Genomic DNA, 27,403 nt, shown 5'->3' with positions numbered 1-27,403 from the left:
ATTTCTGTGTTCGGTGAGCGATCCACCGCAACGCCGAAACACACCACGACTGAAACGCTACCTTCTGCTGGAGCCCTTTGCAACCCAAATTTTCGACTTGTCGTCTTATATTTGGTGACTTTTCCCATATAAGACGTTCCTGAATTAGGGTCTTCAACTAAGGATCGTTTTACTTGAATCGGATCTGTTGTCCAAGATCGACGGGCTGTCCGATGTTGTTGCTGTTTGTGACGACGCAGTCCAAAATACCGTCACAAGTCGGCCATTTTATTCACAAAAGACGCACATGAGCAAGGACATGCACGACCTGGGCGGTGTTAGCTAGTAGGGCGACATCCTCAACGGTATCGACTCTTATCATCGCTAATGAAGTTCTGACCGATATCGGATCATCAGTAAGAAAGCCAATATGGAGAACATCTAGTCGTCTTACATTCAGGGAAAACTGAGTTGTTAAACAGCTAAGAAATAAAGTAGTACAAATATAATGATACTATATGTTTCATTGAAAGTCTTTGTATTTTTGGGTTTCCAAAACATGGCCTGTCGAGCTTGCAAAGGTTACGAGGCAACAACAAAGCGTGGCTAAACGTTCCATGACCTCCCAATGAGATGCCATGGAGTCAAGGCAAGCGAGATGACGGCCGGTTACGAGAGAAGCTCTAATTAGCGTCGGCCCAAAAGCAGAGCAGGAGGGCTAATGAAGCCGCCGTGCACGTGAGCTGTCACGCCAATCGCCAGCCACGTCACGCTCGCCGACACAAGCCCGAGCGGACAGCCGCCCGTCGTCTTTGATCTGGGCTCATGCATACGGAATCAGGTCAGCCCGTGGTCACACTCGCTTACACGCACAAACGTGCACACGCACGTGCACACGCACACACGGGACACAGTCCGAGGACCCTCCTAGCTGGAGGCTGAGGGTGGAGGAAAGGAAGGATGCAGGCGGCAGGCCGTGGTTGACTTACGGTGCCGGACTTGGGCTTGACCACCTTCATGAATTCTCCTCTGACTCCAGCCTCCATGGCTTCCTTCCGGGTGACCTTCCTGGTGTCCAAGAACTTCAGCCTGGGCAACTTGTGCAGAACAAAATACCTGCAAAAACAAGTCATTTCTCATATCAGCTGTTGGATTATATTAATTATTCATATTCAGGCGTTTCAGAACAATTTTTCAACACTTTTCGTATTATACTGTCTTGTATTTGACAATGTTTTTGATTATTTTATTGTCTTTTTATTCCCACGAGACTTAAAAACTAAACTTACTAACTCTCATCACAAAAACTGAAACCAACTTTTATGGAAATGCAAATATGTTGGACCACAATTTGACACGAGATCTGACCTTATTTATGATGATGATTTATGACATTTCAAAAGCGTATTGTAACATGACATATTGCTTTTGGTTTATTCAGGTTCTATTTGAATGCAACAATATTTGACTTTTTCATGCTTTTTCTATATTTAAAAGTGTTGCTAAGACCATAGAGTAGCTCATTTATCATTTTGGTGGAATTTTTTTTTTATATTTTTATTGATATTTGAAACATAATTGTATTCGTTTCCCTTTCATTTCAAATCAATAAAGTGATCTGATGGGTGCGTATTGTATGCGTACTCTTGTGAGCGCAGACATCAATAACACTAATACAGTATACTCACTAAAACTATATTGTAGTATAATGTATACAGAACTTAGTCGTTTAGTATGAGTACTACATGAGAATATTATTTGGAGCTTTGGTATGGTACACTTTCAGAAAACAAATTAAAAGTTGAAAAATGAATATTTCAGAAAACTCTTTGACAATGAACAGAAGAACAATCTATTCCAGTCGCAGGAAGCTGTGAAGGAATACACCAAAGCAGGACTAACGGATGAAATGATGGGTGCTGAACATAAGAGGAGTGTGCATGGTGTGCTGAATAAAGACACGAGAGTAAACATGAAGGCTTATCTTATCATCCATCTGGTTTCGGCCTCCGGTCCTGTCAATCCAGGCTTTGGTACATTCCAACGTTCCCTCTCCCGTTAGCGTGATTGTCATTTGTTTGGAAGTGATGGCGACTAAATGATATGTATTTATATACTTCACACTAACCAAAACCAACTTGTATTTCAAAAGGAAGCGTGTTTACGCCGATATCGTGAAGATGGCGAATTAACGTTGGAGTTAATGATGTTTCCTTGAAGGTAGTAACCTTCAAAGGTGATGAGAAGAAGCCGGACGTAAATAGCATGAAAGGAGATGCTGCCCGTCTGCCAGAGCTGTCATTCTGGCAGCGTGGCGGCATCTCAGCATCTCAGCATCACAGCATCCCTCTCCCGGCTTTCATGGGGGGGGGGCGTCAAGAGATAATGGCAGGAATACATGGATGACAACACATGCTTTCATGGGGCGGGCTTGGCAGGCCGGCAGGAGGAAGCCGGGTGTCAGGACCCAAAAGGTGGGGAGGATGTGATGTACGAGCTGGAGTGATGACGCTGATGGCGATGGAGATGAAACGAGATGGCAAAGTCCCTGTCGGCTTTCCAACCCATAATCAAAGTTTCCATGACGACTCGTGACTTTGCCCCTATGACGACCCGGTGAAGACAACACCAGACTTGTTTGACGTTACTGCAGTACCACAAGCGGCCACTGGAGGTTTAACATCCGTTGGAGTGGGTCAGGCCGACGTTTCTAAGTCATCGCACTAATTAGAGAAACGATGCGAGGCGCCGGGACGTTTCACTGCAGAGCCCGAGAGCTCCCGAGGCCCGGGGCCGGCCATCTCTCGCCCCAAGGCCAGAGTCGTCAGGACCCGCGTGCAGCCTACCCTTGTCAGACACGGAATCTGCATCACGCTCAAATTGATGTTTGACTATGTGACACATTATGAATATTACATTACATGACCGTAGACGCTGTCACTCAGCAGCTAAGATAAGCATGCTGGGGGGGGGGGGGGGGCTGAGAGTGAGATGAAATATTATTCAAGAAAGGCATGTGTGCTAAATGATTAATAGGCAGCGCGGAGTCAGAAACAAGCACTTAGGGCTAAAACAGACAAAAGAGAGTATGCTTTTCGCCTTTTATCACATTTCATGTAAAGGACCCTGACAAATGGTGGTCATATTGCATGGCTGGCGGCCTCGGCTCCATGTTTAATGCATCCGCTCTCCTGCTCAGGCGGGCTAGTAAACACTCATTTGTGGTAGGTGGGGAGTAGTCACACATGAAATCCATTTTGGAGTGGTGGGAGGGGGCGGGGCGCGGCCCGCGTGACAAAGCTTTTAGGGTAATGCGGTCCCGATCTGCAGTTTGCTTGTCGGAGAACAGGACGTTGCCAAATACGTGACGTACAAAAGAGCTAACACGCTAAAACACGGCGGCATGGGGTTGGCGAACAGCACGGAGGCTTCGCATTCGCCCGTCGGGTTGCAGTTCTTCAGACATGACACCTGAAACGTCATTTTTGGGTGTCGGATCCATGCGATAATAATAAGCACCACCTTGCGTCGCACAAATGCTCCGCAATATGATTGCATTTTTTGTACCATAGGCATCATAACACGCATGCTAATTAAAGTCGTTCATGATTGCTCCTCCCTCCTTTGCTTTGATTGCACATGCAACATATACTGTATGTACTATATGTACAGTACATATACTGCTTTAAGCCTTCTTTTGTGATAAGGGGTTTATAAATAACTTGACTTGACATGTTTGACCATGCATGCGATTGCTCCTCCTTCCAGTTAAAGTGACGCCTCCTTGCACAACGGAAAATAATCAACTATGTACAACCACTCATAAACTTACACATCTCCGACACCAGACGCCACCACTCCTCCCGCCAGTTATTCATGATGACTACCAACCTTGCATCAGTCAAATCAATTCAAAACCTGAAAATAATCCACAAAGTCAAAGCCTACAGTTTTGCCCAGAGTACGTGTGCGCACACAAATGATGCAGTCACTCCTCCTGCCAGTTATTCATGATGACTACCAACCTTCCATCACTCAAATCAATGCAAAACCTCAAAATAATCCACAAAGTCCACGGATTTACTTGCCCATAAACGAGTATGTGTGCGCACACAAATGATGCAGTCACTCCTCCCGCCAGTTATTAATGATGACTACCAACCTTGCATTAGTCAAGTCAAAACAAAACCTTAAAATAATCCACAAAGTCAAAGCCCACTGTTTTACTTGCACATAAACAAGTATGTGTGCGCACACAAATGATTTAGTCACTCCTCCCACCAGTTATTCATGATGACTACCAACCTTGCATTAGTCAAATCAATACAAAACCTTAAAATAATACACAAAGTCAAAGCCCACTGTTTTACTTGCACACAAACGAGTATGTGTGCGCACACAAATGATGCAATCACTCCTCCTGCCAGTTATTAATGATGACTACCAACCTTGCATTAGTCAAGTCAATACAAAACCTTAAAATAATCCACAAAGTCAAAGCCCACAGTTTTACTTGCCCATAAACAAGTATTTGTGCACACACAAATGATTTAGTCACTCCTCCCACCAGTTATTAATGATGACTACCAACCTTGCATTAGTCAAATCAATACAAAACCTTAAAATAATCCACAAAGTCAAAGCCCACTGTTTTACTTGCACACAAACGAGTATGTGTGCGCACACAAATGATGCAATCACTCCTCCTGCCAGTTATTCATGATAACCTGCGTTATTGAAATAAACACAACCACTGCAAATAATCCACCAAATAGAGCCCAGTACGAGCACACGTGGGCATAATCGTACAACCGAAGCGACGGCTCCTGCCACCAGTTATTCACGACAACGACCACCGAGGAAATAATCCACCCAGTCAGACAAACAATCCTACGATGCGCTCCGCAGGACCAAACGGTATCGCCGGAGAACCGACCTGTATCTCTGGTAGTCGTCCTCGTCTTTATCCAGGCTGACCAGCTGGTTGGGGCAGGCCTCGTTCCCCAGCAGGCTGAGGTACTCCAGCGACGGGGTCACGTCAGCCAAGTGTTCCAGCAGGGCTTCAATATCCGTCAGGTGTCAAAGGGCGGATGTCAAGGACCTAGCGCTGTTAATTACATTAGCATTTACTACCCGCCGAGCTCCTCCCGGCCCTGTCAGCCCCAAAACACATCACTGTCAAATTTATGGGAGGCGCTCAAAGGAGCCAGTCACCCGCTTTGTGCGAGCGGGCCGACAGAGGGGCAATTTAAGGTGCAGGCTTTGGCGTGGAGCAGTGACACAATTTGGCTGCTGCTCCCTCTCTCTTTTTCTCTTCATCTCTTTCATTTCCTAGGTGGCCGGCTGCAGAATAGTGACAAAATGATGGATGCCCTGCGGTTCAAACGGTGCGTGCTTCCCGGAGCTGCGCCGTGGAAAAGTTTTGCCAATGCTGGGAAAAAAAAACAAAAAACAAACAGCCCCTAAAGCGGCCGCATTCATCGCTAATACATTCGCTTGGAAAAGCGAGATCCAAAATGCCACGGCGTAGCGTTAAAATGGCAGCGCGCCACGACAGGATGTACATAATTGGCCTATTAGCATGTGGCCACCACTTCACAACCGCACTCCCAGACGCCATGCTTCTTCATGTGGACTTCGTGTGTGTGTGAACGTCTTCAACGCCCGAGTGAAAACAGGACCCGCTGCCGAACCGAGAAGAGATGTTTGAACAAGTTTCTACCGACTGATCATTAACAGCCCGGCTTTGTGTCACGCCGTCTCGGCGTTAGCGAACACGGGAAAGAAGTCCAAATGGGCTTGGCATGTTTGAAATGTCGTAAGGCCCACTAACGAAATGATACAGAGCGTACGTATTGGTACGAAATACTTTCTAATGTGCTGCTGCCTTGGAGACGGTGTCTGTAAGTAATGTGCAACTACTAAAAAACTGATAAATACCTTTAATGCCACTTTCATTAGAGTGATGGGACTTATGGAACCAGAAAATAAGGTATGCGACCTCTGTATGGATGAAATATGGTTATATTACAAAATACGACCAATAACTTTCAACAGTAAAAAAAAATACTTTGAAATCTCTGAAATAAAACATTACTTTCATATTTTTCATTAAAATAATTTTTTTTTAATTTTTTGGATGAAATAAAAAACAATAAAACAAATGTTATAATTTTATTATTTTTTATTTATTAATTTTATTATTTTGTAAAAAAAATTAAATACTGTAAATTCTGTTATATCATGACTTAGATTTTTAAATTAAGGTCAATAAATTGACATCTAATTAAAACACAATAATAATAATACTATAAAATGTATATAATTGAGATTTTTTAAATTACAGTAAAGTCCAAAAAGGTAAAAAAAAAAAAAAAAGCACTTGTGTTGTTTTGCTGTTTATGCTGCTACCTGGTACTTGGAATAGATCTAGATATAATAGATATAGATATGGCGATATGCAAAGTGGGGCTCTGGGGGGTGCTTGCAGTGCAAACTAGGCAGCACATTGCAGAGCGTGCTGCTGACTTCATATCTGATTCCACTAGAGGTCCCTGTGGTTCAGAAACCTCCACGACGGACATCAACGCGCGACTCGCCCTGCAAAGGCGTCAGGTCTTCCTGGGAGAGAAAAGAGACGTCACGGCGCCAGATGACGCCGATGAAAATAGGAAAGCGTGCGAAAGGATATTTTGTTCTTGTTGAGCGTGAAGGTGTGCAGGTTGGGCAACCTCGGCAAGCGGAGGTCATTCCCCAGCAGATTGTTGTCGACGACCAGCTCTTCCAGCTGGGTGAACATCCGGAGGCCCGCCAAGGACCTGCAACGATAAGGCCGGAGGAAGACAGTTATTCTCCAGATAAATATTTCACTCTTTCACCAGCTGAAAGCTCCGTCAGGAGGGAGGGATGCGGGCGGACGGGCGGGCGGGGGGGTGAATGACAAGAATTAGTGGCGCTGAGCTCCCCCTGGCATGGCGAGGCATCCTTCAGCGGCTGGCAGGATGAGGGATGGGGGTCACTTGTGAGTAGCCAGGATTCAAAACAAAAGGCTTCAGAAATGCGGCGGGCAGGATGAATTTGTCAATGTCTTGTGCCTTGAGGCGCCCGGTTTCGCCTGACCCCAACCCTCCATTCCCAAGACAAATCACTCTGTCACAGTTCACCTTCACTCCCCAGACACAAATTTAACTTGTCATCCATCATTTTCACACAGGAAGCGGAACATGCTTGCCAGCGCGGAGGGAAGGGAAGGCAAACTTCTTCTTCTTCTTCTGCTTCTTCGCCCCCTCTCCTCCAACTCTTCAAAAGCTTCAAACCCTTAAAGAGACGTTGCACGTTTCCTATAGGACGACTTCTGTCTGACCCCTTCCTCACACACACACGCTGATAGCGTTATAAAAATGATGAAGGGGGGTGTCAGGAGTAATATTAGTAGCGTGCAAAGTTCAAGCTGTAAAAGGTGCACAATGGCCGTGTGTGCCGTCCCATCCTGAGGCGGCCGAGGCCACTTTATGGACATTTAAATCTGCCGGGTGCAACTGCACACATGCAACCTCTCCATAGAGTCGGCCGTTTTAAAAGCATCGCTCCTGGCGTTGGAATTCATCAAGTATATCGATAAACTCGCTTCAATGAAAGGATACGTACAAAAGGGTCCGCTGTGAAATGTTACACCAGCGATAGGAGCGCCAACTCATTCCAACTCAACGCCATTACTCTGATGGCAAGAAACACATGATGGTAGACCACCACAGGGTATCCCACCATACCGCCTAATCCTTCACTTCCGTTGTGCAGTTAAAATCAATGATGATGTTCCATTACACTTAGATTAGAGATTAGAGATTAGAGATTAGAGAACGATCGTGAAGTCAAAAATTATATCCAAGAATAAATTACAGTTCAATAAGCACAATAAGTACAATAAGTTACAAAGTGTCAATTCTATCACAATATGAAATACTGGAAGACATTTGAATTATGATAAAAATAAAATGACCTAATACTTCATGGAAAAACATCCACCCATCCATCCATCCGCTCCCCCAACTCATCCATCCAAAGAATCCACCCAACCACCCATAGCATAAAATAATCCAACCATCCATCCAACCAACCACCAACCCACCCATTCATCCATCCATGCAATCAACCAACCACCCATAGCATAAAAAATCCATCCATCCATCCAACCAACCACCCATAGCATAAAAAATCCATCCATCCATCCAACCAACCACCCATAGCATAAAAAATCCATCCATCCATCCAACCAACCACCCATAGCATAAAAAATCCATCCATCCATCCAACCACCCACCCATCCATCCATCCATCCATCCATCCATCCATCCATCCATCCATCCATCCATCCATCCATCCATCCATCCATCCATCCACCCAACCACCCAGAGCATAAAAACATCCATCCATCCAACCACCCAACCACCCACCCATCCATCCACCCTGTTGCCTATCCTTCACTAGGGTCACAGATATGCTGGAGCCTATCCCAACTAAACAATATAATGAAAAGCAATGATACTGAATGATGATGAAAGATGATGAACTCCTCAGGTGGATTGAAGTGACGGGAGTTTGTGGAGCGAAGACTGAATGATTGGACATGTTATAAATGTTTGAGAAATAAAGTTAGTCCAAATTGAAGGAAGCGATAGCGATGCTAGCCCCTGTGGAGACGCTAAGTGCTGCCATGACCGCACGATAAAAGTTTGACCTTTAAACACGACCGAGCTACAGGAAGACATCTGCACATCCTTTTCCAATCCTGTGGACATCAAACGTTCCCCATCCTATTTTGGACTCCTCAAACTCCTCAAACGTCACCTCCCACACCCAAGAAGATAAACTGTGTTCACGGTGGAACAATAAAACCAAAAAGCCATCTGATGCGGAAATGAAGAAATCAGCAGTCGTTGTTGACTGTGAGCGAGGCCGACTGATGGCTGCTTTCAAGCGGCGGCGTCTGACAGCAGCACGGCTGCCAGAGCCCTGATTGGTTGTGACTAATGCTCCACCAAGATGGATGTGCACGGAGATGTTCCAGTTTGGAGCAAACTGAAAGCAACAGTCATGCCGTGGACTCGGAGTCGTCTTTCCGAGGCGTTTCCAATCTACCACACAGGAAGCTGACGTCGGCGGGCACAGTCGGCGCATTGTTGTTGTTTTTTTAATGGCCGTACATTTGGGGGGAAAACATGCAATTAATCTGCAAGTGTAATTGCTGTTCATGTGTGGCTTGGCACCGCATTGGATAAACACGCCCCCCCCCCCCCCCACACACAACTTTTGCCACCTGTAAATGTGTGTGTGTTATTAGCTGCTTGGTTACAGGGAGCCGTGCGGCACGGGGGGGCGGGGGGGGCTTATTAATTGTTGTTTTCATGTCAGCGCTGCTGCGTGCGGCGGCTGATTTAATCAGTCCAATTCGCTGCCAAGGGAGCGCAGCCGCTGAGCCCCATCCAGCATTAAGTACGGCGCATGCAGATTGAAGCACATTGCCCCCACCGGGGCTTCCATTAGTTTGCCGAGGCGTTCTTACAAAACAAAGTTCAAGCGCTGCGGTAAAAGTACAATTTGCAGAACTAATGAGTCGTATTGTCTTGTGACCCAAATCTTACAGAAATGAATGAAAAGGCTAACAAGCGACGTTACCGACGGCATTGAATACATCGTGGGACCAGGACGACGCCATCAAGTCATGTCATTGGGAAAACCAAGGAATAAAAAGTTGGACAAAAATACTCCGAACGTCAAAGTTAGTACCAGTCATGGCACCAAATAGCCAATGGGAAAGGACGTATTGTCACGTTCAGCTGGTAGAGCATCACAGAGCGCCACCCCGTGGTTCGAGGACATTAGGCAGGTGCAATCAATAATGCCTTTTCCTTCCCGGAAAAAAGTCGGAAGAGTCACAAAATTCCAAAGCCAACAGCCAACTAGCGGTGTCCCAAATGAAGAACAGCAGCCTGATGACGAACGAGGACCAACAAGGACCAACGAGGACCAATGAGGACCAACGAGGACCAGCGAGGACCAACGAGGACCAACAGGCGGTTCTGCCAGAACACCCAAAGCTGCCCTACAGCATTCCGTAACAGGAAGCACGATGGCACAGGAAGAGCACCAACAGGAAACGATGTCATGGCAGATCCAGTCCAACCTGTCCAAGCGGGACAACCGTCTGTGTCCAGGCTGCTCAGTACAACATGGCTAAAACACACAAACACAGAACTTCTAATAATAATTATAATAATAATACCATAATAATAATAATAAAAATAATAATAATACATTATTATTATAAGATATACGATATTATAACGTATAATGTGAGTTTATATAATATTTTATATTATTATTTATTATCAAAAATATAATATTGGGCTGAATGCCTTGCTATCATGAGACATAAACAAGCAAATAATAATAATAATAATAATAATAATAATAATAATAATAATAATAATAATAATAATAATAATAATAATAATAATAATAATAATAATAATAATAATAATAATAATAATAATACATTATTATTATAAGATATAAGATATTATAACAATACTTACCTAGACATATTACATACTATATAAATACATAAATTACATAATATGTAATTATTAATATTATTAATGTGAGTTTATAGAATATTTTATATTATTATTTATCATTATTATTTATTATAAAATATAATAATTGGGCTGAATGCCTTGCTATCATGAGACATAAACAAGCAAATAATAATAATAATAATAATAATAATAATAATAATAATAATAATAATAATAATAATAATAATAATAATAATAATAATAATAATAATAATGATAATATTAATAATAATAATAAAATAATAATAATAATTTGATGAATGTAAAGTGAAAATATTTGTTTTCATGGCATACAGTGTACTGTACTTGAATTGTGCAGGTGTACCTAATGAAGCGTCCATTTGGCATTCGTAATGATTCGTAATGACTGATGGTAGGTTGTAGTGGTGCACGAGTGCAGCCTGTGTCGATGCTGTGATGCGGTTACTTTGTGGTCCGAGTGGTTGAGGTTAACTTGGTGATCTGATGAATCATCTCCTCGGAGGATAATAACCATCCACCTGACTGTCACGGCGAATCCTTTACGCCTGACGACTACCACTCACTTTGCACGTGCCCCCCCCCCCGCCCCCCCGCTTCCTGTGTGTGTTTGTGTAAATTCCACAAGGATGACAATGATGATGAACTACACAAGGACGGTGGAGGAGACCGATCGATGGCCAGATACTAACATTGACGTAGTGATTGACAAAGCACCGCTGACACCACGGCGAGGCAACCCTCTACCCTGATTGGCCGACACGTCAGTCACTGCTGCCAACGTTGCACCCGCCCTCGCCAGTCATATGTCCTCGGGCAAGGTGGGCGGAGAGCAGACAGTCTTGACTTTTTTCTTATGCTTGCTGTCTAAAGGGATCATAAATGACTCTTTTTTTTTTTGGGGGGGGGGGGGGGGGGGGTCCTGCACTTTCTTGTTTGTCTGTCTCCTCTTGGATCACATCCTTAGACCACATACTCCCATTAAAACCACCAATCCATCCACCACCTCAATCTTGCAGTTGCTGAAGCAGACAGCTTAAAAAGTACATCAATAAATTCATGGCTGTGGCTGTAGGCAACCTCCTTATGTTACTCCACAAGACGCCCCGCCCGCCTCCAACCAGTGTCTGCAGAGTGATAGCGGAGAGCGCTAGCTAGCCATTGAGCCAAACTAAAGTCCTGCTTGAGACCAACACCGGGGGTTCCTTTTAAGTGACCTGGTAAAGCCCCAGGTAGGTCCTTCTGGGGGTTGGGAGTGGGGAGTGGGGGCGTGATACAAAAAGCATGACTTCATTTTTTAGAAGGATCCTACCAAACTGGAAGTCAGACGGCATTGTGCACCACTTTGGACTTTTGGATAGTTTTGGTAGAAATGCTTTGGTGCCCCCCCCCCCCCCCCCATTGAGAATATTAGGGGATTTTGAGATCAAGGGTCAAATGCAGGTAGCAAAGAACACATGACCACGGGGTCATGTTGTATCCTGGGGTTTCTATAGCAACAGACAAGCTTTGTTGCTCAATCAAGTCAACCCAAAGTTGACATGACCTAGACCACAAAAATAAAAAATAAAAAATAAAAAATAAAAAATAAAAAATAAAAAATAAAAAATAAAAAATAAAAAATAAAAAAATAAAAAATAAAAAATAAAAAATAAAAAATAAAAAATAAAAAATAAAAAATTTAAAATTAAAACAAAAAAGGACCGCCACCACAGAAGTCGACCAAGTGTGGAAAACATTGGAATTAAGGAATTAAGGCACAGCATTACAAAAAGATGCAAATGAACATCAAAAATCAGCATCAAAACATTTCTTGGATTAACTCACCCTCAGTCAAGTGGCATCTGTAAAGCCCTACAACCTCCCCAAATGCCTCCCACCTCCACACGATCCCGTCAAGGTCCCTTCCCTCCAGCATCGTCTTTTTTTACAGGCTGACGGTGTATTAGACACGCCATTATCAGACCCCCCCCATGCCTTTTCTCTCAGCCTGTGGAGACTCCCCAGCGTGGAGCGGCATTGGCAGGCCTCAGGTGGCAGTCATTTAAAGATCACACATCCAGGACGTCACCCCCCCCCCCCCCCCCCCCGAATGCGTGTCACTTCACACGTGGGATGAGATGACACGTCTTCCTTCCCGCAGGCGGCGGCGAATGACTTTAATGGCGATGCAAATCATTAAGAGGAGCACACAAGGCGCCGCCAGACACTCGCTTGATGCGGCCTCGCTCTTCTTAATCTACTGGGAATGTTTGCTCGACGCTCGCACCCAAAGCCCCCCCCCCCCCCCACACAAAGATGCCAGTTGGAAGCGGCGTGATGGATTGAACTTTACGCCAGGTTATCATTCCTAAAACAAATTCCTGCAGGAAGAATTCAAGCTGAAGAGGAAATTGAGGAATCTTCCGCCGCCTAAGAGATTAAGATTAAAATATGCCTTTATTCGTCCCTCAGTTGGGGAATTGAACTCGGGGCCTCTCTCACACTAAGCCAGCATCATACCACTAGACCTACAAGCCCCTGACAAGCCTAGCTGAGGATCCTGAGGTGTTTCCAGGCCACGGTGGATGAGTGGTTAGCGTGTAGGCCCCACAGTCAGAGACTGGGTTGGAATCTCCGCTCGGCCATCTTTGTTTTGGGCTTCCTGGGTGTGAAACCTCAAATCCTATTCCTTTGCAGACGTGTCAAAGCGAGCATGTGATGATCATGTGACCATCGCTGATGCAACTTCAAAGCAGGTAAGACAAATAAAAGCATGACCATGGAGGCGTGTCAGCCCCCCCCCTGCTGAGTGTGTGAGGTTAACGTCGCCCTGAATGTCGTTAGCGCCGAGGAGCCGGGAGCTCGGTGAATCAGACGGGATGCTGTCAATCCCGGCGTGAGGAGCGCCAGGGTCGGAACAAATCAAAGCGCAGTTCAGTGAGGTCAGCCTCACCTGGCCTCGCCCCCCCCCAGCCCCCCAACCACCAGGATCAGGCTTGGCCCTGGGATAAGAGCTTGACAGACATTCTTGTCAGGTTCAACCTCATAAGCCTTGCTTGACCCCGCGCTGACCCCCCTGCATGATGAGGCTGGGAGGGGGGGGGGGGGGGGGGCTCTCTTTCAACTTCACATTTCCACGTGACATCACTGGAGTCGTCATTTTCATGGAAAAATAAGCACGTTTGATGGGTTTGGGAAGGGATAATGTCACACGGAAAGTACTGGGATTTACCAGGCTGCAATGGTGCATTCAAAGTATGACCAAAAAGTCAGGCAACAATATCCTGGTATTTGGAATCTTGGAAAAATGTCAACTTTTTATGACAATAAAGTCACAATATCGTGGATATCATGATATCACAGCATAATCATCATCAAAGAAAAAAGTTATGAGAAATGGTTTTTTTGAAAAATTAAAAAATTTAAAAATGTCTAATTTCAGGAAAAATATCTTGTACTTAAAAATGAAGTCTAAATATTACCAAAATAATATACATAAAATGTAATATGAAATAAAATATAAAATAAAATATTCCTTTCTTACGAGGAAAAAAAAAGTATTGCAGCCACGATAATAAAATCTTAATCATAAAGAGAATAAAGAGTCTAAAACTGAAATATTCTGCACTTGTAATTTTAGAAGAGCAGCTATAATTAAAAAAAAAAAGACGGTTCAGTCGTGCGCACGGTAGCTGAACGATGGTCGTTCATGAGAATAGTCCTTTATTTGTCATCATAACAAGTACAACGAAAAAAAAAACGAGCGAATCAATTCGCCGATGGAGTCTGGGTCGGCGAGGACGTCCATGCGGCACAAAGAAGCGCACGGGAGCACTCGTGCACGCTGCAAAGACTCCATAGACGGTGCAATGAGCGCTCGGTGGCGTTACGGGCGCAGCCAAGATGAATCAAAGAGGAAGAAAACAGGAAAGCACCTCATGCTCGGGTCTCAGAGCAGCCAGCAACAGAAAAGGCTATCTGGGCGGAAGGATGGCTCAGTACGTCATTACAGTTTTCAGCGCCTGTCAAGCATTTCCCTCAGAGAGCGGGAGGAGGGGGGGGGGGGGGGGGGGCGGCCCCGCATTACGTCTGAGTGAGTTCAACTGTCAAGCGGCAGCCATTTGTATGCCTCGGCATCCACCTAATAGCAAATAATCACTAGCCGCGCGCTGCCTTCCTGGCAAATGATCGATGTTGTCTTCACGTCTGACGGATGACCCTGCCGCACTCGTGTCCACTTCAAAACCGCCGCCGTCAAATGTCTGTCAGACCCGCGCCGAGGAGGGAGACACCAGGGGGGACGCCGGCAAAGTTCTGGAAATGAAAACACCCTCATCCATCTTCCCGCTATCACGGATTTGCCAAAATATTGGAATGAATAACTCATTCCTAGTACAAAGTACTAGTATTAGTATTAAAAATAGGAACATTGATGTACATTGGATTACATTTTGGGTAAGACGCATTCACTGATGGTGTGTAGTATTCTACGCTGGTCTCAGGGTGTCAGTAATGCTACATTGATGAGCCACCACAGGAAGTACTGTCCAGAACAGGAAGTACACCAAGGAATTCTCCCAAAGCTAGCATAAGTAGGCTACATCGTGGCGTCTTTTCTCTTATTATGCATCCATAATATGCACAATAGTCAACTTGTCCTTCCAAAAATTTGGAATATTTGAGAAAAGCCTAAGGACGCATTTGGAATATTTTTATTCCATAATATTCCATAATATTCAAAGAAAACATTTTTGGGAATAATGAGGGAAAAAAGATCGTAAATCATAAGAGAAAAAAATCATCTGAAAAAGTCAAAATCCATCCATTCATTTTCCAAATCACTTATCCTCATTAGGGCCACGGTGGTATGCTGGAGCCTATCCCAGCTGACTTGGGGCGAGAGGCGGAAAAAAGTCAAAATATTCATGAAATATTATTATGAAGTATTTTCATGCATTTTCTTAAACATGATAATATTACAAACAAAATCAACAACTTTACAAACTAATTGTAATATTTAAAAAATATATTACAGAAAAAGATTTTCCAAAGAAAGTGTCAATCCATCCCTCCATCCATCCTTGCCCTCCCTCCCTCCATCCATCCATCTTCCACCACTTATCCGAGGTCCAGTCGTGGGCCCAGATTCCAAAGTTTCTGCCGCTGGTTTCTTAGAACGTACAACGTGATCCTGTGGTAGAATCGTATGAGTTATGGCTACAGGAGGTTGGATTCCGATAAGCCCATAGACGTGATGATTGACACGGGGGGCGCGCCCACCCTCAACGTTATCCATCTGACCTTTGAGATAGCTCCGCCTTTTCACGGTGAAGGTTTTTGTCTCGTCTAGAACATGTCGAGTTTGAAACGGAACGTCACGGTTTTGAATTGAACCCCCCCCCCCCCCCCCCCCCCCCTCCCCCGGCCGTGACATGTGTGGATGCGTAATTGGAACGTGATCCCGGTTAAGGACGTGCATGTTTATCATTCAGCGGCAGACACTCCAAAAGATGCTGACAGAGATGTCACTTTGATAGCATGACAGTCAAATAAACGGAAGGACGGGGAAAAGCACACAGACGCAAATCAAGCGTCTGTCAGGGAAGCTTTTAGTCACCGAGTCCAACGTAAACATGCATGATTACAAATAGCAAATGAGCTGTAGGAAGGAATCAGTGTCTTCCTGCTCCGCCACGTGTGAATTGACCCCCCCCCCCCCCACCCCGGAAGCAGACAGGATGGGAAAAATGGGAAAGTTGTCTTTTTTTCCACAATAACACTAACAAGCGCTAGAAAAACATAGCCAGAACATTCCATCATCTAGTTCTCCTTTGCCTTCTAAAATAATTTCCATAGCATTATTTTGTATTTTTTTTATTATTAATTTTTTTAATGGTCACATTCCAGATATCAGAATATTACATATTTTCTCTCTTATCATGTTGCAGTTTTTCTTGTAAAATATAAATGTCCATGTCAAATTTTTAGTATGTTTCTAAATGGTTACCAATATTTCTCATAAAATCACTCAATTTTTCTTGTGAAATCACAACTTTTTGGAACAATATTCAATGTTTATGCTGATTTTTTTTTTTATCCTTTTGGGGGAAAATGACAACTTTTCAGTACTTTAACTTTACTTTGCTCTAACCCTCATAAAATTCAGTCATCACTGGTTAATGGTGGTTAGTTAGTTCCAGATCCAAAACACGATAAGTGAATTTTCTCAAAGTAGGATTCAATGGTAATAAAGCGATTCTGCATTAAAAACCTTTTTATGAATTTCTGAATACAGTTTTGAACATTATTAGAGCCCTGTGGACATGAAGTAACACCCCTAGAGTCACATTTACACTTTTATTATTCTTTGTTTCCATCACATTTCTCATGTGCGGGCTACAGGATCACTGACTGGAGCTAACTTGTTAGCTTCCAAATGATTTGTTCTAAACTTAAGGAAATGTTTCAAACGGAGCGGGGAAGAAGGGCAAAGTAAGAAGCCAAAATGTACCACTTCCACACAGAATGGGAGGAGAACTTTTTTTTACTGTAGTCTGACTTCATGTAGCGTGTAGGTTATCTAATCTTATATCAATGAACTATGATTGACACCTGGTGAGCACAGTTCTACATTGGACTTGTCTTTCAATATTTTTGGACTAGTAGTAGGCCAACAGTGGTCGTGTATTCATTCATTCAACTATGCAAATAGATGCAATAGTAATAGTAATAGCATACATAGCATAAAATTATCTTTTCCAGTCACCACTTTTACTTACGAATACAACTTTTCCATCATAAATATCAACCCCAACAGTCAAGGTATTGTCAGAATATTAGCGTATTGTGTTTGTCTTGCAGGTGTACCTAATGAGGCGGCCCGTGGCACTGACGTAACTTGCGCGTGCGTGTCAACCCGCAAGGTTCAAAGCAGTCCCCCGAGTAGAAAGCAGATGAAAAGCAAAGAGTAAAACCCCTCCCAGTCCCGCTGCACCCGCCTTTGGGTGTCTTCCCGCCGGCCCATTACTTTCCTGAGTGAGCCTCATTAAAGACGGCAAGTTGAGTCAAATCTTCTCTGTAATTCAGCAGAGGTGATTTGCTGTCAACATCATTAAGCGTCATTTCTCCAACTCTGCTCGGCTTACTTATGAAGTGTTCTTTATTGCGTAATGATCCAAATCTCCTGCTCTTCAAAGGGGGCCCCGGAGGACATGCCACCCAGGCAGTCGACTGGCGTGCCAGAGGGGCCGCCATTAAACGCCGTTACGTTTTCCGCCCCCGCGCTCGCTCTTCAGCGGCGTTCAGGTAGCAGCCGGGGAGGGGATGTCAAGCTGCGGTGTCGGGTCGCTATCTCAGACGCTATCACTGTCCGCTTCAAAGTGTTTGCTGATCCCGGGCATTTAGTCGGGCCGCCTGCGTGGCTAATTACAATGAGAGCTGTCCTGCTTGTCATGCTAGGTGTCCCCCCCGCTCCCGTCTTAAGAGGGGCCTCCGCCATTGTGCGTCCGCCGCCGGAGCTCAGTGTCACGCTATGAGATGTCCTCCGGGCCTTTGTGCGCGTGTCCCCGGCGTGGAGCCCCCCTGCTCGGTAGGAACACAGGAAGGTGCCGCGGGGGGGGGTGGGGGGTGGGGGGTGCTTCTCAAGGCTACAAAAACTGATGCCGCATCAGTGAGAAAGCAAAAAAAGCAGATGAATAAGAAACATCAATTACTGGGGGGCTCTGACCCGAGATCCCCCGCCGCCCCCGCCCCCCCCGTGATACGGCAAATCGGCACAGATTGAAGTTGACACCGCTGGAGTGGAAACACTGACCCCTCACAAGACCGGGGCCTCAAACTTGAGGCCAGTGACAAACTCCACAGAGCAAGGCCAACATGGACGCAAAACAGGGTGTGTGTGTGTGTGTGTGTGTGTTCATTCACATCACACACACACACACACACACAGGTCCGACTTTGTCCCACAGTGAAACCAAATGGCTCAATTTGGCCACTTAAGGCTGTCCAATTGGTGGGGCTGAACTACAAGAGGAACATGCGAGGGGACAACCGCATCAGGAGTCTCTAAGGGGAGGACAAAGCCTGATGTCCAACAGGCTTAGCGCTGAGTGGGACTGGACCTTCGAGAAAAGCTTGTTGGAAGCCGGAGAGAAAAAAGTAGTGCTTCCCCCATATGGGGGCCTCCCGTGGCCTTGTGAGCATGGACTAAAGCAAAATAAACACACAGGGAGGGGGGGTCACGTTTGTCCAGAACAGTTCCGATGCTTTCATGCATTTGCTTCCAAGGTGAGAAGACATCTTCCATGCTGTCACTGCAGCAACTAAGCCTTTATTTTCAGGACGCTCTGATCCATCGGCCACCCATCAGCATGGGTCATCATCATGTGGTCGGCTTACCGTTTGCCAATAAATGCCTTTCACGAAACCCGATCACCTGTGACTCCAAAATCACAACACTACTGCCTCAGGTTCAAGCCCAGACTGGAGATGGTTCAGAACCACAACAGAGCCGCACCAGGCCTCAGTGGCAAGAACAACAACTAACTTGGAAAAGTCTCAAAGTTTCCACTGGTGAACCCTTAATCCTAGCCCCGACCCTCTCAACCAAATCCTTAATCCTAACCCCTTATCCTCTAACCATCAAACCCTAACCCCAACCCTCTAGGCCCTAACCCTCAAACCCTAGCAGTCAAACCCTCGAACCCTAACCCCAACCATCTAACCTTCACCCTAACCCTTAATCCTCTGCAAAGTAGAATTCCTGTTTTATAAACAGAATATTTTTGTTGTCATGACAAAGAAAAACGCTTTCCCACATTCTTTTAAACATTATTAGAGCCCTCTAGATCTAAAATAACACCCCTATAATCACCTTTACACACCCATTACCTCACACAGCAGCCATGATAAGAGAAAATAAGACATTAAAGACAATTGGGTGGCGGACAGGAAGTGACATCGAGGGTTCTGAGTTGAGTTTTCGGTTGTTGTGGGCTTAGGTAGCAACAGTAACCTGCGTTGCTTTGCTCTGATTGTGTCTGTTTGGAACCACTTAAAGCTGCAATAAAAGCCTGTTATTTGGCGGATCCAGTCTGGTGCTGGTCTCACTGAACAGTTACTGCCACCTAGCGACCAATGGAGGATATTACACTCGCCAGTTTAATGGTGGTCTTAATGGCTTATACTGTATTTGTATTTTAGTTCATTTAGCCATAATAATTTGGTATACATATCTTTGGACTAATTGGCTGTAGTCATCCACAAAACAGCGATTATTTATTTAAAAACTATTTTTTTAAAAAGTGAGGAAGCAACGTTCAGACCACAATGTAGCAAGGCAAAATCAGAGTGTGCTACCTGACACTACCAGTAGGGGCGCTGTTACTGCCCTTCAGACTCAGCTAGATTGTGTTGAAGATGCTGGAAGTTTACACCAACGTGGTGGCCAGTTGAACATTGAATGCAACCCAAAACCAATTTTGCCGCCATGAAACTTGACAAAGTCCAACAACACCAACCAAAAAGACGACCAAAAGCAAAAAAAATATGTAGGTCAAATCTTAACATTAGAGCCCCTATTTAACCCCTCTAAAAGCTCCTCATTCATACTCGGAATGGAGCACCTGTTTCAAACAATGCAAGCATTCACGCCCCCCCGTCCCCCCTCCCCTTGCCTGATCACCCGCATTCAAACAAAAATGATAATCAGTCAGTCAGTCAGTCAGACGTCTTTGCAAATGGAAATCAGGGAGAAGACAGCAGAGATGAGAATCATTTTGATCTGGTTGACACGCAGAGAATTTCACCAGAGCGAGATGGAAGCTCTCAGGTCAATTATGATGTCACGCCTGTCAGACGCCGATGAAATATAAACCTTTGAAGACCACTTTAGCGAGGGATGGGGGGTAAAATGAGGAAGATGTGCTGGTTAACCCCAACGGTGTGTAAGGATATCGGTCAAGTCAGCGATTGATATGCTAGACACTCTACGACACTCTACTCCCCTCCCAATGATTAGTTCCTATTGGGAAGGATTATTGATTGTTTGCCATCAGAGGGATCTGACCATTTTTATACTCAACCAGAAGAAGCTAAAATCCAGAAGATACTGCCTTGATGAGCTCCATCTGCATAAGATGAAATATAGGACTTCCTGTGGAGTTACTAAAAGTTAAGGACAGCCATTGGAAAGTGACAAGGGTGAATCCTCAGGAATCATACCGTTGTCTCAGGAGTGAATATGATGACCTTCTGCATCAATTAGACAAACCAAGGAAGTAGTGAAACGTTTCTCCTGCTTCATTTAACACGACTCCTGACAAAGTGCTGGGATAAAAAGGCTGAACGCCGTGATGGAGAGGTGATGTCTCCGCTTCCCTGTGCAGCCTAGAAGGTCCAAGTGTCGCATTCATAGCAAGAACCAAGACCAAATCTCTTCTTGCAAGTCAGACTGTCAGGCTGATAAGAGATGTGTGACGCTTGGCATGAGATTAATACCTCCCCGGCGACAAATGACACATGAGGCTGGAGATGGAGGGGATTTTTCATGTCCGCTTGGTGAATCTACCCAGACGGGAATGTGGAGATATACTTCCTGGTGAGGTCAACCAGGCTTTACGACAAACAATAGCAAGCAGAATCTGTGCCATGCAGTAACAACCAAAGTATTTAGGGTCTGTCATATTTAAATGATACGACACAGAACTTACCGCCATCCCATATACAGTCAGCTTCCATTTGTTAACATGAACTCTTCCAGGATGCTTTGGAATCGACCACTGGGGTCTGCAAGGCTGCATTACCACAAGCCATATCTCAATGGGAGCATAACTCATAACAAACAGATCCTGGGTAATACAATGAGGAGAAGAGGAAAGTCACGGGCCATAGATGCTACAACAAACCTCAAGGAATGTGCCGCTGGCTCCAGACGCAAGGCCAACGGTTACTTAATACTTCATAGTCGAGGACAGGAGGTTTTCTGGTCTGTGAAAAAGATGCCTTTTAGGCAAACGCATAATTCGATGAGATGGAGTCTAGAGATGGTTGTAGTCTTTCAGTTGGTTGTACACGACTTTTCTTTGGAGTAAATATTTCAGTTCCTTGCCGTTACGTACGCATTGGTGCTTTCAGTCCGTACAAAAACAAGACAACAATTGTATAGACAAAAAAAAAGTTTGGTAACCAGTGTTCTAAGAAACAATGAGCTGTACCACTTCTCACTTGTTTATTAGTTCTACAACATTAATATTTAGTTTCATATGTTTTTATATGTTTTTTTTTTTTTACATTTTTGCAAATTGTGTTTGCAGCACAATGTAGTTATTTTGTTCATTGATGATTTTTTCCAACCAAATTTCATTCTTGGGTATTTATTTATAAAATGTGACTATTAATTATACTAATAACTACTAATAACAATCATATGCAATCATATACATACAATCATATACGTTGGTGGCATTGTTACTTCAAATGTTAAAAAGCCTTCTCTGCATAGATTTTTTTGTGGCATTGCCTTCCGAGCACCCCCCCCCCCCCCTGCAAAACGAGGTAAAAGTGATGTTAAATGTTCAGTTGCGTTAATATTTATGATATATTTAATATAAATAAAATACATAATATTTTTGACGAATTAATTGGATTTACATTTCTATGGGAAAAGTTGCTTTGGTTTGAGTCGGACCTGATGACCTTAACCAAGGCACCGCTACAGCGGCGTCTGTGTTTTCTTCGGATTATTGTTGGTGTATTAGAATCCGTCATGAGTGAACATTGAGTGGACATGTCACGTGTTCTAATTTAAAGTCCGTTGCGCGACTCATCACATAAAGACTTAAAAGTATGTTTTATGTGCCGCAAGTACGACGTGGAGGCCTTAAAAAGTGTCCTTCCTGGAGATGCTCATCCAAAGTCACAGCCACAATGACCATCCAGGCAGTCAATAAATTGATGAAAGCGACTCTACAAAAGACGGCGGGGTCAACTTCAAGCCCGACATAAAGAAACAGAAAGCTAAGAGAGGAGCGAAGGAGAGCCCTTCTTTCTTTTCCTCCATCGCACGCTCCATTCCCTTCTATTTTTTTTCCCCCTGCAGTCGTGCGTCCTGACCTTGCAGCTTCTACGGCCCATCCATCTTGGGCTGCTTAGCCATTTCGCCGGCTTCATACTGCGCAGATTAACACAATTCATCACCGCAATCATCCTCCATTCATCACCCTTTCCAATGAATGTTTTGACATCCAGTTAATTTTCTGCTGATGATTTATCAAATTATAATTACCATGCTCTGAAGGGCTCATTTATTATGTTGATACATGATAATGACGCCAAAGTGGATTGAATTTTAAGTAAGTTCTCCCTGTGATCATAACATTATTGTGAGTTAGACGCTTTCTGCTTGTTATGAAAATCGATAGGCGGCAAAGCAATGAATGGATATTTTCACACAGAACAAATGCTTAGCTCACGTGCTCGTCTTGGTAATTAAGCAGCACAGCTACTCAGGCCGGGGCTGGAGGCAGGTATGTTCTTTTCTTAATAGGTTAGAGGTTGCTTCTCACATGCTGCCCACGGAGGAACTTCATTAGCCTCCTGCTTCACAGCTCCCCTATAGCCTCATTATTATCCCGGCTTGTTCAAATCCGACGGCAGCCCATCTTCGTCGACTGACCATTCCAATGCACGTGGTGCAAACAGCAATGGAAAAAAATGAGGTATTGTGAATTTTTAGCAAGTAATAATAATAACACATTATGCCTGGTATGATCACCTTTCACCTTATGATGGGTAATTACGTGATTTTGGATTTTTATGTGACTTTTCCTAACAAGCAGGCTCCGTCTTTGGATCCGGTGACCCCTATGTCCGTGCATGGAGTTCCTTCACTGTATGTAGCGTGCGCAGAAGTGCAGTGCATTGTGGGCCAGCGCTCAGGGAGATGAGGGCTTAGGAGGTGTTAAAGGTTATTGAATGCTGGAGAATTCTCCTGGCGGCGCAAGCATTGTTTACAGCTATCTATTTTTTTTTTTTTTTGACTCTTTGCCCTTGGGCGTCGGCCCATAAACAGAGCTGCTACCGCCGCCCCTCACCTCTACACCTCCACACACAACCCAGCTAGTGCAGAGAGTATAATTGTGAGTCCCCCCCACCTCCACAACTGCCTGCTACGCCTGCCCCGCTTCCCTGGATGTCCCAAAAGTGAAAGATGTGTCTGGTAAGTGAGAGAGGTCAAACACGAGCATGGATATTTATTACATGCACTGCAACCAGATGGAGGCGGCCCATCCATCAAGCCGAGCTGTCACGCCGGTCACAAACGTTTCCCATAAAGGCGGCCTGCCCCTCCCAGCGCTGTAGCCTCTGTGAAAGATGGAGGTCCACGTGCGCACTGGATTGCTTTTGCATGCAAACTTTCAAGAAGCTGCACAGCCTCGTTACGGGGAGACTTGAAACGTGTTTAAGAAAAGCAGCGTTCTCCTCTATGAAAACACGCCTGCTTTTCAACCATGCCATGTTTGACTGTTTAGTGCACAGTCTAAAGTTTAGACACACCTTCCCATTTGATAACATGCAAAAGTGTCCCAATAGTTTTGACTGGGTCAGAGTCCAATGAGCAAATGTGATTTAAGTTGCGGTAAAAAAAAGAGCTGACACAAAATGCATTGAGAAGCACGCTAGTAATGGTAAAGAAGAAAAGTGTGATGCTAGCCATAGAACAGGAAATGGAACATAATGCCACATAGCGAAGGGTCTTGCTGCTCAGTACAGGTGGTCCTTGGTTTACGTGCTTTCATGAACATATTACAAACTTAGCTTTGGTCTTTAAACGCCACTTGCTCGAGAAGTAGTTACATCACTATAAAGAATATACAAAATCACAAAACTCACAAAACTAGTGGTGTTATTATTGTTTTATTATCATTATTGTTTCATTTGACTCTTGTATGTAGTGTTTAAGTACTGTATTTTATGTACTAACCCGAATCTCGAACCTTAATCCCTAATCAAAATCACAATTTATAATGCCATACCTGACCCCTAACCCGACCCCTAATCCTAACCCTAACACATTATTCTAACCCTAACCTTGAACCCAAACCTCTAACATTAAACCTGACCCCACCCAAACCCTGGTCCCTAATCCTAAACCTAACCTGAACCCTAACCACTAACCCTTATCCTAACCCTAATCCTACCCATAATCCTAACCTGTAACCCCAACCAACCTCATCCTAACCTCTAACCCTAATCTTTAACCATAACCCTAACCTGTAACCCTCATCCTCATCCCAACCCATAATCCTAACCTGTAACCCTAATCCTAACCCCTACCCATAACCCTAACCTGTAACCCTAATCCTAACCCCTACCCATAACCCTAACCTGTAACCCTAATCCTAACCCCTACCCATAACCCTAACCTGTAACCCTAATCCTAACCCCTACCCATAACTCTAACCTGTAACCCTAATCCTAACCCCTACCCATAACCCTAACCTGTAACCCCAACCACCAATCCTCATCCTAACCTCTAACTCTAATCTTTACCCATAACCCTAACCTGTAACCCTAATCCTAACCCCAACCCAAAACCCTAACCTGTAACCCCAACCACCAATCCTCATCCTAATCCTAAATCTGCGTGAGTACAATCCATCAGGTTGCTATTACCGTTCTGTCCATTCTTCCCCAATCCCTAACCTGAGCCCTCCATGTTTCCCCGTGTCTAAGTCCATGTTGTCCAGTTTTGAACGTTCATCAGCGGCGCGGCGGGGGCGGTCCAAACAACAGCAGGATGCTGCAGATATGAAAGGAGTCCAAGTGGGAGCACTGGAAGGGCGTTTGTGACACTTGCTCCCTCATTCATCAGCCTCTCATAGGCCCGTCGGTGACAATGAAAAGATTTCACAATACAGCCGCGGCAGAAACTCATTGTGGCCCTCATCCATCATGCTCAGCCCGCTAGCCGTTCCACTGACCTAATCTGTGATGCTTGGCTGCTCGCACCGCGTTCCTTAAAGGCAGGCTTCATTACTGTGAGGGAGAGCAGGAGATGGAGGCCAGCGGGGGCCAAGGGCCTGGAGTAACGGGGGCCGTGCTAGTCAGATACACACAGACTTTAGCTACATAAAACAGAGAGACGCTCCCCTGTCACAATCAGCCGGGACCCCGCGGGACACACCATCATGGTGTAGCACTTGGTGGTGCAAATGGTAGGTGTGCTGTTTGGGATCCTACCTCACTAAGGATGTGATGATAACCATAGACCAGCCCAGTACAATGTGAGCGATGAAATGGCTGACTGAAGACCGGCCGTTCAGACCCACTGTGTATTTCTGTGTGGTTTTCAGGCAGCCCCGCCTTGTCTTTAAGATGTCAATCAAACAGTCTTCCACCTGTCAATCAATCAAGCAAGCCATCAGTCGGCTGGTTCCTGTCACCAACAATATCTACGATGGTGACTTGTATCAGATATGAAAGTCCCAGAGTTCCTAAATCGGCGGATTGTGTCGTTGTCGTCACGCTAATCTTCTGTAAGCCGACTGAATGAGCAGCGCCTCTGCTGGTAGCGGGCGAGTACTGCGCTCCGCATGGTGATCGATTCCACAACGAATCACAATGTATTCATGGGTTATTATCTGGCAAGACAATCCGCTCCTGCCTACCTGAACCCGGATCAGTTATTATGGAGCAGCACTCCCTGAACCCCTGTCCCTGGGGTCGGACACCCCGGCCCCCCGGCCCCCTCGGCCCCTCTCCTTCCTTATCTCTAAGTGGCCTAATGGAGCCTGTCTCTGCACCCGGGGACAAATTCAATCAAGCGCCATAGCAAAATGTCGTCAAATAACGGGAACTTGTTATGGAAAATCAAGTCCAGCATCCCGACGCTCGCCAGGATCGGCAGCAAGCGGCTAAGAATCCATTGGGGGGGGGGGGGGGGGGGGGGGGGGGGTTCTGCCCTATCAATGTACTACCATGCTTGCTAGCTCTGAGTGCCATTCTAGATTTGTACACTGTTGACACGCGGCACAGTGCAAGCATGTTGGGGGGGGGGGGGCAGATTAAAGAGACAGCTAATAGACAGGAGGGGTCCCCCCTGCCCCCCCCCCCAACACCATGCAGACTGATGAAACTGTCTGTTTACACCATTTACACAGATTACATCCAAAGTCAAGGATTTTAGAGAATGATTCCATAAACTTCCATGTTGGAAAGTCCGGGATCTTTCTGCCCCCCCCCCCCCCCCCAGTAACAGTAACATTCTACTTCCATTTGGATTATCTTGTCCTCAGTCCATTTTACAAGGCAAGCTGTTTCTATAAAACTAATCAGGAAAAATGTTTATTTTTTCATCCATGGAAGTATGGAAGTAGACAGGACCAAGACCAGGGTGGACCCCGCCTCTGGCCCCAAGACAGCTGGGGTAGGCTCCAGCATACCCCACCACCCTGCTAAAGCCTATGGCGATGAACTCTACTCTTTCAGCTCACGTGGGAGTCAAATGACTCAATATTGACATTTTACCACATTACATCCATCTTCTTCTCAAGTAAGAACAGTAAAGGTCTTCCTTTCCTCAAAAAAGACTGACTGTAGTTTCGTATGAGTTACTTCCATCCAAAAAAAAAAAGAAGTAACTATTTTTTACTCCAAGAAATATGACTGTTTTCTTAAAAAAAACTTTGATTCTCATATTTTTTTCAGTTTTTTTCCGAGTAGGGATCGGATACTGTTTTGTAGTCCCAATAAAAGCTATTCATCTCATTTTAGTGTCTGGCCACCAAGTCAATAAAAAGTCCAGCCATTCAGCGAGGACGGGAACA

The 27,403-nt window shown here is 44.8% G+C and overlaps 1 protein-coding gene across 1 annotated transcript in view; it reads right to left on the bottom strand.

Annotated features, from left to right (window-relative positions):
• Positions 1-27,403, bottom strand: part of LOC131108074 (leucine-rich melanocyte differentiation-associated protein-like) — a 206,612-nt gene that overhangs the window by 77,049 nt on the left and 102,160 nt on the right. Inside the window, exons 3-5 of the mRNA XM_058058827.1 lie at positions 6,671-6,797; positions 4,916-5,055; positions 969-1,095 (exon numbers count right to left, since the gene is read on the bottom strand). Coding sequence (XP_057914810.1) covers positions 969-1,095; positions 4,916-5,055; positions 6,671-6,797 — 394 coding nt within the window. The remainder of the gene's footprint in view (positions 1-968; positions 1,096-4,915; positions 5,056-6,670; positions 6,798-27,403) is intronic.

The sequence above is a fragment of the Doryrhamphus excisus genome, chromosome 20, assembly GCF_030265055.1.
Source record: "Doryrhamphus excisus isolate RoL2022-K1 chromosome 20, RoL_Dexc_1.0, whole genome shotgun sequence".
Taxonomy (NCBI): domain Eukaryota; kingdom Metazoa; phylum Chordata; class Actinopteri; order Syngnathiformes; family Syngnathidae; genus Doryrhamphus; species Doryrhamphus excisus.
This window is presented reverse-complemented; position numbering and strand designations above follow the sequence as displayed.